This window comes from Hippichthys cyanospilos, chromosome 4 (assembly GCF_059441005.1).
Source record: "Hippichthys cyanospilos isolate Australia breed blue-spotted pipefish chromosome 4, RoL_Hcya_1.0, whole genome shotgun sequence".
NCBI lineage: Eukaryota > Metazoa > Chordata > Actinopteri > Syngnathiformes > Syngnathidae > Hippichthys > Hippichthys cyanospilos.
Window position 1 is genome coordinate 9,870,223 of NC_142372.1, and position 11,512 is coordinate 9,881,734.

Consider the following 11,512-nt stretch of genomic DNA (forward strand, 5'->3'; position numbering starts at 1 on the left):
GTAATAGCATTTAGGAGGATGATATGAAAAGCATCACAGCCGCCTAAATGCCACAGACGAGCTGGCATTTCAAGTTTTATCTACAAAAAGTTGCTTTTGTCAGCAATGAATACAAGACAACCTTGATGCATAATCGCACATCGTTGCCTGACATTGGAGTGCCTAATCACTCATCTTACGTACACATGCATGTGTGTGATGCGCCTTTTGAAAAGTCATTCGCTTGGATTAAGCCGTACAAATGAATGCTGTGCATTTGCATAATTTGGGATGATTATTGGGATGTATACTATACAAATATATTTGAACCTGTTAGAGAAGGCCATATTTCCCATACTATAAGGCGCACCTGAAAGCCTTGTGCGTATTATAATCCGGTGCACCTTATACAGTGCATAAACCTCGAGTTTTCATTTTTTGAGAAAAAAAATTAAAAATAACCTAATTACTATGTAAATTCTTCCATTTGTACTCATATATTTCAGTTATGAATGTGTTTTTTACAATTTTTTTTTTTATAACACACTGTTTGAAATTCTGATATGTATGCTCCAATTTTGAAGCAATTCATATGGAGACAAGGGGCTAAAAATGCAAGTTTTTGTAAAAGAAAGTTTGATTTTTATAAAATGAATCCAGAAACTGTTTTTAAACCAATAAAACAACATATTTTAAGGTTTTTGGTTAATTTTATTAAAAAGATTTGAGTTTAATATTTAATTGAACCATAATTATAATCTTTTAAACTCTTAATTTGTCTTGGCATGGGTGTCAATCTCAGTTTTTTCAAGGGCCATTTAGTTGTTATATTTTTTGTCATAGGGCCATTGTGACTGTGAAGTCCAATCAATTTTACACATTTTGAAATCAGAGGCCGCTAAAAACTGTTCAAAAGCGGTATTAGGAACAAAATAATGTGAAGAAAACATGCACTATTGGTATTTTAGCCAGAAATTTGAAATCATAATTAGCACATAAAATGATGTGTCGGACCAATTCTGGCCCCCGGGCTTTGAGTTTGACACCTGGTATCTAAACAGTCTTTTAATGTAATCAAAAGGTATTTTTTTCTGATATATATATATATATATATATATATATATATATATATATATATATATATATATATATATATATATATATATATATATATATATATATATATATATATATATATATATATATATATACATATATATATGAAAGCAGCTTACACAAAGTAGTACCATAGATGAGACATGGAGCGCGTGTGTTTATTATGGGTATGAAACATGACAGTAATTTTAATGGAGTGTAAAGTTATCACAAACCAACTGTGAAATTGTGCTCGCTTCTCAGCGCTGTGACTTTCACACATTCCCATGCGGCGATCCATTGCTGAACTTAATAAGGGTTATGTCGTAAACACACATGAAATTAGCCGTGATTAAAGCACACAGATGCATGAATGAGACGTAATTGGAGATGTGTGATTTTAAATATTTAGAGGGACCACTGCAAGGCTAAACAGCCCTAATTAAGAGCAAAAAGAAATGTTGCGCTACCCCATCAATTGATTTCAAACCTCCTGCTCTTTTATACAGAATGTCTAGTTTTTTTTCACTAATGTAATTTTAACCCTAAAACTGTATTGTAATAAATAATTGGATTCAAACAAACAATAAATCAACAAATAAATCCTGTGGCTGCACCTGTATCCAGATCCAAGAAATTACTTGAGCATTTTTTGCACATGAGCAATGACTGAAGAAAACTTGGCTTCCTTGGAGGTTGCAATAATGAATTAATAATCATTAGAGTCTAATAAGATGATAATGTGATAATAAAGGTGTAATTGTTATAAGACTATTAGCTTTTTGTTCACCACATAATTGGAAAAAAGCTATTAAAGAAAGCCAAATTCATGCAATTTTTAACAAGTTAAATCCCTTTTATTGAGATATGCAAATTTAACGGGTATTTTTATGACCAGGTTATTAACACACACAATGAAAAAAACCGTATTCATTTTACTTGTAATACTGTGGTAATGAATGAACAATATTGATCACAAAAATGCCATACATTTGCAAAAATCCCCCAAATATTTAAAAAAAGGCATCATATGGGGGAAAAATAACATAATACATGTGCATCTGAATCATGTTTATTGAAAATGTGTCATAGTAGTCATGAAGTCTCTCCAGAGCCTTTACTTTAAGATAACACTAATAGTACAGCAGTAAATATAGCAGGGAACACTGTGTTGATTTAATGACCTAATCTCTATGATTTACAACACATTCTACTGCATTGCACTTTCATCTATCTCTTTTTTTGTTGTGGTTATACTGTAGCCAATGGCAAGGCACCTATAGCACTCTTTGTAAAGTCACATCTACTTATAACACGCCCTGTATTACTCATGTGGCATGGAAAACAAGAAAAATGATGGTGAGTCAGTGCGGAAGAGGGATAAAAACAAAATATATATAAGCCACATGTAATAATGAACCTGGGAGTGGGTGGGACAGACTTGACAAACAATGAAAAAGAGCAGTAACTTGATGACAAACAATGACATGTGTGGAGTTACCTCCATATTCCCTCCAGGAAATTACACTGTCAGCAATAGAACATAAACGTGACCAACTACATTTGTTTTTCCTTTGTCAGATAATATTTGTATTAATGGCCATTTATTTTCTCTTCTGTGTTTCATTACCCTCTTTATTAAATTGACAGCATTTATAATTTCGCTGCAGTTGTTTTCATAGACGAGGGATGTTTGCTTAATGATACAAGATGGCTTGTTATAATCAAACACCACAACCGTCGTTTTTTTTATTTTTTTTTATCAGCTTTTGTTTGGGTATGGTTAGGAGTAATATAGCTTTTAAATATATTTCTCATAACTTTGAATTGTTTTATTTTTTCCTGTAATAATTTGTTTATTAGATTGAAGTGAATATTTCCTCAAAAATGTGGCCTTGTGCTTGTTTCATCATCCATTAACTTGCGTATTTAACCAAAGACCCTAAGAAAGTGTGCATGAACGGGGGAATGAAACAAAGCTGATGTTTCTTAAGTTATAACCTTTAGAGCAACAATTACCAAAGGTGTAGCAACACATGAAGATGGACACTTTAAAAATACTCACATGGTCACAACACACATTCTTAATACCTGTGTAATTGATGTTCTCCAAACAAACCAATGCATTGTTATTCCACTAGAATCAAACTCAATGATGTTTACACAAGAGTGCAATGGCTTTGTCACTTGCACAAGCTGCACCAGTGATTTTATTTATGTTCATGCCGCCCGTTGTTTGGTAGAATTTTGGGAGGTTTTCACAGTGAACATTTAAAAGATTGCGTTTCATAATTTAGTAAGTTAACAGCTCGATGAAGTAGATAAACACTGTCATATTGTTTCATGTTTCGTTTGCCTTGTTTTAAAGTAAGTTTAATCTGTAAAAGCAAAATATTTATGGATAATAATAATATTATTATTGTTGTTGTTGTCATTGTTGTCTCGCTTAGATATTCTAATACAAGCCAGTTACCCCACCCCACCCCTCCCTTTCCCGCCCTCGTATCATGAAACGCCAACTCAACACAGCGCACGCGGGTGGGCGGGACTTCCGGTTGTGGCGAGCACCCGGAAGACGAAGACAGGATGCGAGTTTTGTAACTGATGCCGCATCCATATGCTCTCTCCCCAAACACGTTTTCATGTGAATCTCGGTGTTTTTTGACGCCACTATCGTTTTCACGATGTTATCGTTTGACTTTCTCGATGACGTCCGTCGCATGAACAAGCGGCAGGTGGGTCTAACGGCGCCACTTTGGCTCTTTTGTGTAGATAAGAAACCCCCAGAGCTAATGCTAGCCACCGACTCATTTAAAGAAAAAAATAAACACATGCTCTGCTTTTTTATGTCAAGTTAGCTGCACAGCACTGTGAAACAAACATGAAGTTGCCGATCCGCTATGAGCATCAGCGAGCGAGTTACTACATCATCGTTAACAAGTTGTCTTTGACATAAATCTTTTAAACGTAAAACAAAGGGTGACAAACTTTCCGGATTTTTAACGTAACAATGGGCGAACCTTTTAATTAGCTTCACTCATGACGTGAGCTCATTTAATCACAGCAGAAAGATTAATTAATGTACGATCGTATTAATAATTACAGAATATCTAAACACGAGCAGCATTTAGGGCGAAGAAGCCTATGCATTTTGTGACACCGTATCAAATGCATGCATGCATTCATAAAGCAATGTGGCAGAAAATTACATCATACCATCAAAACATTAAAAGCACCTACTCTAATAATTCTATAATGCAAGGACTTCATAGGCTTTGTGATGAAGGCAGTACTTTATCAAGCTTTGGTAATTGTTTCCTTAAAACAAGAACTACTGCCTGCTGTTTAACTTTCCTCTATGACAGCAAGCAGTAGTTCTTGTTCTTAAACTTATAACGTTTAAGTTCTAATTTGCAGTGTTTTGTACTTAAACACAAAATTATCTCTAAATAGAAGCTCTGAATTGTTAAGCAGTACATATTTGTATTATTCAATAGTATAAGCGTATTACCTGAAGCACTGAAATGTGCCGCAATACATGTTTTTATTTATTATTAAATAGTAAATACTGTGTTGCAGCTCTATTACCAAGTGCTGAACTTTGGTATGATAGTTTCCTCTGCTTTGATGATCTGGAAGGGTCTAATGGTGGTCACGGGCAGCGAGAGTCCCATTGTTGTCGTTCTCAGGTATGTTGCAATGGGTAGGGGCACGTAAAATATTCTATTGCAAAGAAAAGTATTGGCGACTTCCACTTTTAAGCCAGGTGGGACATATGGTGATGTGGTGTGAAACGAATGATGATTAAAACATTTTTTGCGGCTGATTTCAGTGGCAGTATGGAGCCAGCTTTCCACAGAGGAGACCTCCTATTTCTGACCAACCGCGTGGAGGACCCCATCCGGGTGGGAGAGATCGTTGTGTTCAGGATAGAAGGCCGAGAGATACCAATAGTACACAGAGTGTTGAAAATTCACGAAAAGTATGATTTATGTTTGAGGAGAAGTCCATTGAAGGCATTTGGGACTAAAATGATGCATGCGCATGTGTGTTTCCAGGGCAAATGGAGACATTAAGTTCTTAACCAAAGGGGATAATAATGCTGTGGATGACCGAGGTCTGTACAAGCAGGGACAGCACTGGCTGGAGAAGAAGGACGTGGTGGGACGAGCGCGAGGGTAAGTAAAAGGCTTGTTACCATGGTGACAATGTTTATGCAGTGTTTCACTTAACTTTGTCGCCATATCCTCCTGAGACCCAGCGTATTTATTTGTGTTCCATTTTGTTGTCGCAAACTCAATTGCATCCCTCCCAAACACGTGAAACGTGATCGGAAACAACAAGGATGTCTTTTGCTGTGCACGCTGATTTCTAAGAAGAGCTCACATGAGTCAAAGGATATCGAACAAAACGAAAAACCACTTCAGTGGATACAAATGAACAAGAGTCTTAGGAGAATATTAACAACTTTTCAGAAACCCCTAGCGACTACTTTTCAAAATGTTAATGTGGTGTTATTGTTTAGACTGCAAATTAGCCACCACAACTTTATTTAAACCTATGCTTTCTTCTTTACAACTATACTAGGTTGTTGGTCAGACTTAATGGATGGGCAGATAACATGTATATTGTATATAAGCAATTAAAAAATAAATCAAAGTTCCTTAAAATATCCCATAATTTGTGTCCACAAATACGCTGGGTCTCAGATGAATCTATAGATAACATCACCGTAAAGATGTATATGCTAAATCTCCACAAGCTGTATATCTGCTGAGGTTCTGTGCATTTTTTTTAATCAACACTTCACTTCAAGGTCGATGGCACAAAATGTCGACTTGTGTCCATCGCTAGATTGAGGGATTAAGTGTATGTGATTTTTAATAGTTAATTTCCATTGAACAAGATTTGGATTAAGGGCGGATTGATACACTTGATACGTGTTTTCCATCACGCACTAGAGTCAAATCAAGGGTAGACGACACTCAACGAATGATTCACATTTGTTCACCTCTTGATGAGCCTGCCCTTGCTTGTTCATTTGATTTATCCTCTCAGAAGGAATTTCCACAGTACATGGCCTTACGGCTTCTATCTAGACCGGGTCAACCAAGTATTATCACAAATTATCAAGTAAAAGTTCTCATCGGGCAGTTTTTGTTTTATTTTTTACTTTCATGCTTGACAAATAAACTAATGTAGTATACTATGGAGCTGACTCCGCCAATGCCATTTCTCCAGGTTTGTGCCATATATCGGAATCGTCACCATCCTCATGAACGACTACCCCAAATTTAAAGTAGGTCCGACCGCACTTTTTTGCCGATTTAACATGAAGGTCAAGCCTTCTGATATGTGTCCTTTGTCCATGAGCAGTACGCCGTTCTCTTCATGCTGGGTCTCTTCGTGTTGGTCCACCGGGAGTGAAATCTACGTCCAGGAAAGATGGAAACAAAAGTCATGGCGCCTTCAACACAGCAATTTTAAGTTTCACTCTGTCCACCTTTTGCTTTTTGTACCATTTGTGAGAGCATTTTGTAGAAATGGAAATAGCTTTAAGATATTTTTGTGAGGGAACAAGGCTATTTTAAGTTTCAAGTGGTGCATTCTGAAGCATGATTTAAGTACTGTTTATTTCTTTGTCAACTTATCGTCTTTGAAAAAAAAATGAAGTATTTTGTGACAACTGAATCTGAACATTATTAAAATGGAATCTGGTTACCGTTCATTATGATGCATTTTTTGTGTGTGTGTGTAGTTCTGAACTTGGTTAAGTATTGTGATTGATTCATGATGTCTGACAGCATTTTTTGGCAGATTCACTTAAGGCTCACTTCACACTGCAGTCTGAAGTGACACAATTCTGTCTGAGCTTTTGATGGCAGTGTGACTGATGTATCAGGATTTTTTTTCAGATATGACCCAAGTCATTGCGTTATGTGGTACTAAATCCGATACATATATGATCTTCTGACATGCTACGAACCACACAAAAAAAAGTATCACAAAAACTGAGCAATAACATCTGTGGTGTGAAACTAACCAATGATTGTTCTTTTTTGTACAATAAGTCGAATTCCTTACAAAATAATGTGAGCCCATTAGAGAATGTTTTGCCTTTTTTATGAAAGTGTTATTTTTGAAAACGCTTTTAACTAGATTTTGTATCAAAATGAAGCCTTTTCATTCCATAATATCCATGTTTAGAACATAGTGTCATCCAATTGCCCTTTTACATCTGCAGATAGTACCCTGCTAAAAAAAAAAAAAAAAACACATCACACATGATAAACTGAAGATAAGCAGTTCATTGAAACTGTGAACTTGTTGCCAAAGAATGACCGGACGGGTCCCACAGTCTTCTAATTGAGCTGACATTTAGCGGTGTGTGTGAGAGAATGGCAAAGGTTATTTAAAGAGCACAGTTTTAAACATGGCAGTTTATCACCTCCAAAGAGTCAGTGTGAATTTTCTTGTGTCCTCAGAACACCAGCAGCATGTTATGACCGCGCTAGTGTCGTGTGACTCATTGTCACAGCCAATCAGGGAGCTTTATACAAATTAGACATGGATGCTGCCTGTCTATCCTATGGGTATTATTACTATTTTAACAAGGGTGAGGACTTAAGGCGCACCAGATTAGAAGGCGCACCGTCAACAACTGGCCTATTTTAAAACTTTTCGTATATAGGACGAACCACATTAAAAGGGACATCGAGTAGAAGCTACAGTAGTGGCTGGGATCGCGTTATGCATCCACTAGATGGAGCTGTGCAGAAGGGAATGACAACAAAACAATCAGATAAGTCAGTTAACCTTTTCAATTAGAAATTAAGACTAAAAATGATTTGCGAAAAATATTATAAAATAAATACCTTTCGATTACATTAAAATACTGTTTAAATCAATGCCAAGACGAATCAAGAGTTTAAAAGAATATAATTATAAATTCACTTATATAATAAACTTAAGTTTTTTTTAATCAATTTGCAATCAAATACCTAAAATATATTGTTGTGTTGATTTAAAAACAGTTTCTGGATTTATTTGATAAAATCACACTTTCTTTTAAAAAGACTTGCAGTTTTGCACCTTGTCCCCATATAAATTGCTTCAAAATTGGAGCATGTATACCATATGAAAATTTCATACAGGATCTCATAACATTTTAATTGTAAACAAAATATATTTATAACTGAAATGCAGCAGTAAAAATTGAAGGATTTACATGGCGATTAAGTATGCTTCTAATCAGTCTGTCTTCTAGTTGTGCAGAAGTGATTTTATAAAAAAATGAAGGCTATAATAGGAAGATACTGTGAAAATGATTCATGATACGGTGAAACGCATCATCAGCGAAGGGGGTGGGGCAAGACTCTGAGTTCCTATAAAAGCGGGAATGACGCTCCGCCATCAAGACACACACACACGCTCACACAGCTGCGGTTGATGTGCAGTATGAAGGGTGTGACGGTGACCAACATGTGCTGGTGTGGCTTCTTCATTTACCTTGTGGTCTTTTCTCTCGCTTCTGTCAGCACAGCCGTCAGCTTTGACCTCACCGAGCTGAGGAATAAAGTGGCCAAAATTAAAGTGAATCCCAGAGGGAACCTTTGGGCAACAGGTAAGAGGAGCAAGTTTTATTCATTATGCATTTATTATGTTTATTTTGTATAGGGGCCAAAGCTCATGTGCTGTTCATAATTGTTAAAATAGGAGATGTGTGTAGTATTGTTTTATTGTCATTATTATGATTATTTTGAATTTGTACTATAGTGTTAAATGGCAAAATTGAAACAGGTTTGAGTTCAGGTTAGAGTCAAAATATTGATTTTTTTTTTTTACTATTGCAGCTTTCGTACAGCTCTTCTGTGAATACAAACATATACTACAATGCTTTACACATAGTTTTACACTTCATAACTAGATTTTTAAAAAGATTTGCACAAATAAATATTTTGAGGATTTTTTCTTTTTTAAATACTACAAGACGGTCATCAACATACAGTACTATAGAAATTGGCTATATTTATTCTGATGAAATGCATCAGATATAATGCGGCATCATTTTTACAATAAACATTTTTTACAGTTTTAAATTATGGATTTTTATTTTTTATTTTAATTTAATTGCATCCTATATTATAGCTGTGATTCCCTAGCCTTCACTTTTTTGCAGATGAAATTGTTTAGCGCCCAACCACACACACACGAGTGTGTACAAATGCACTTACATACTAAAGAGTTTTTTTTTTCTATTGTAGTGGGGACATCCTATTGACATAATGCATTTCCTTGCTCCAAACCTTAACCATCACAACAGATTGCCTAACGCTAACCTTTAACTTAACCTCAACCCAAAACCAATTCAAACCTATTTCCTAAAAGCAAGTATTAACCCTCAAAAAGAGGTCTGAACTTGTGAGGTCCTCATGTTCACTACTACCATACTGTCAAATGAGAAATAACCTTTTTTGATTGTAGCGCTGTAATGCAGTTTATTTTATGATATATATTTTTTTATTACTCATAAAACCAGTGAGGGTGTACCCCAACCCCACCTGTGAGCTTAATGAGGATAAACAATTTAAAAAAAAAAAAAAAAAACCTCAAATTCTCATTCAGGGCATTTCATGGGAAAGAAGAGTGTGATGGAAGACCCGCTGCTCTCCTCCACGGAGGACCACGGGGAGGAAACCATGGAGGTCTCCAGAGTGCAGGGGCACAGCGGCCTCAGCGAGCTTTTCCAAGACTTCCTGCGAGTGGCCATGCAAGGGCAGGTGGACTCGCAAGAGAGCCGCTTGAAAACTCAGGTGAACTTTGTCACATTTAGTTATGCGTTGGACCGATGCCGGTTTTGAACATAATTGCTTTTTTGTTTCGTTTTTTTTAAGATTGTCGCCCTTCATTTCCTATTATGTTTGGTATTTTCCCACTGCAGGATTTTTAACAATTGGAATGGTATTTTTCCTAATCGTTTTGTATTTTTATTAAAACTCATAATATTTTTATATTTTTGCATATTATTCTTTAAACAATGTGACCATGGTTTTATAACATTTTTGTATTTTTCCATAATATTTATGTTTATTTTCCAAATATTTGTATGAAATATGCACATGCAGTACAATATATGATACTTTTATACATCTAGTTTTTGTATATTTCCTGAATATTTATGTTTCTTTTCCTAATATTTGTATGAATATGCAGTGGAATACAGTATATGATTTTTTTTTAAATCCTCTGGATTTGTATTTCATCCTAATATGTGTGTTAAATATACATATACAATGTAATATTAGATTTTTTATACTTTTATTTTTCATTTATATATTTTTTTATCATTCTCATTCTTAAGAATATTTTTCTAACATTTTGATGTTATTCCTATTGTTTTCCAATTTTTAGCCAACTATTATTTTCCATTTTCTTCCTTGTGATTTTTTTAATTTACCGAGTTTTCAATCCTGTGTGTGTATGTGACTGTTACAGGAGGCTGAGAGGCTGATGAGGATTTTGGATATCTACACGCAGAGAAATTGATGCACCGTGATGGCCATGAAGGATGGGCCACTGCTCACAATGATTGTAATCTACTCTCATTTTTGTGCCATTGATGATACACAATCTTTGTTTTGTTTTTACACTTGCTACAATATTTGTTGTTAGCTTAATTTAAAGTCAATAATTGTCACAGCTCTTCTGCCGTCACTTTATGCTGAAAGGCAGCACAAAGAAAATCTTAGAAAATTGTGATATCATCATTACCTCTTGTGTGAGCGATAAAGTTTCTTCCATTTTTCTGCACAAACAGATCCAAAATAGAAGTTATATAAATAAATGTAGGCATACTATATGAATCATGTTTCTACTTGCCTGAATATGCTGGATGAAATCAATATGGACTTTCAAACACTTGGTAAAAAGCGATGATTTACTCTCTCGATCCATAATGGTGAGGTGGCCTATCTATCTATCTATCTATCTATCTATCTATCTATCTATCTATCTATCTATCTATCTATCTATCTATCTATCTATCTATCTATCTATCTATCTATCTATCTATCTATCTATCTATCTATCTATCTATCTATCTATCTATCTATCTATCTATCTATCCAAAAGTCGCAGTTCTAAAGTGTTGATCCGATTTATGACTCTTTCCTTTGACGTTCATTTTATAAGCTTTACTTTACCTACTGTATTTAACTGGCTTTTGCATCCACTATGTTCATCTCATTTATATACACAAGATATAGAGACAAAATAAAAACATAGACCAATAAAAACACATTGTTGAATACAATACAAACAGTATTTTTATTTTTGTTCTCTTTCCTCCATAAAAACTGAATATAACCCCATATGTTTCTTTTACCAAACATACCCTGGCACTACTGAAACCTCTTGCACATACACTCCCTTGTGACTC

The 11,512-nt window shown here is 35.1% G+C and overlaps 2 protein-coding genes across 2 annotated transcripts; both read left to right on the forward strand.

Annotated features, from left to right (window-relative positions):
- Positions 1-3,629: 3,629 nt before the first annotated feature.
- Positions 3,630-6,800, forward strand: sec11a (SEC11 homolog A, signal peptidase complex subunit). Its single transcript, XM_088413905.1, has 6 exons — positions 3,630-3,809; positions 4,654-4,763; positions 4,907-5,056; positions 5,133-5,252; positions 6,316-6,373; positions 6,451-6,800. Exons 1-6 carry the CDS (start codon positions 3,759-3,761, stop codon positions 6,499-6,501), a joined length of 540 nt encoding a protein of 179 aa, XP_088270031.1. The 5' UTR covers positions 3,630-3,758; the 3' UTR covers positions 6,502-6,800.
- A 1,705-nt stretch (positions 6,801-8,505) lies between these two features.
- nmbb (neuromedin Bb) lies at positions 8,506-10,937 on the forward strand. Its single transcript, XM_088413519.1, has 3 exons — positions 8,506-8,698; positions 9,700-9,887; positions 10,570-10,937. The coding sequence occupies exons 1-3, from the start codon at positions 8,524-8,526 to the stop codon at positions 10,618-10,620; spliced, it is 414 nt and encodes a 137-aa protein (XP_088269645.1). The 5' UTR covers positions 8,506-8,523; the 3' UTR covers positions 10,621-10,937.
- Positions 10,938-11,512: the final 575 nt, after the last annotated feature.

Excerpts from the sequence above, each read along its gene's own strand:
- sec11a (XM_088413905.1), top strand. The coding sequence starts at position 3,759 with ATGTTATCGTTTGACTTTCTCGATGACGTCCGTCGCATGAACAAGCGG. Across the intron at positions 3,810-4,653 it reads GTCGCATGAACAAGCGGCAG|CTCTATTACCAAGTGCTGAA; the intron begins GTGGGTCTAACG and ends ACTGTGTTGCAG. Across the intron at positions 5,253-6,315 it reads GTGGTGGGACGAGCGCGAGG|GTTTGTGCCATATATCGGAA; the intron begins GTAAGTAAAAGG and ends CCATTTCTCCAG.
- nmbb (XM_088413519.1), top strand. The coding sequence starts at position 8,524 with ATGTGCAGTATGAAGGGTGTGACGGTGACCAACATGTGCTGGTGTGGC. Across the intron at positions 8,699-9,699 it reads AGGGAACCTTTGGGCAACAG|GGCATTTCATGGGAAAGAAG; the intron begins GTAAGAGGAGCA and ends ATTCTCATTCAG. Across the intron at positions 9,888-10,569 it reads AGAGCCGCTTGAAAACTCAG|GAGGCTGAGAGGCTGATGAG; the intron begins GTGAACTTTGTC and ends TGACTGTTACAG.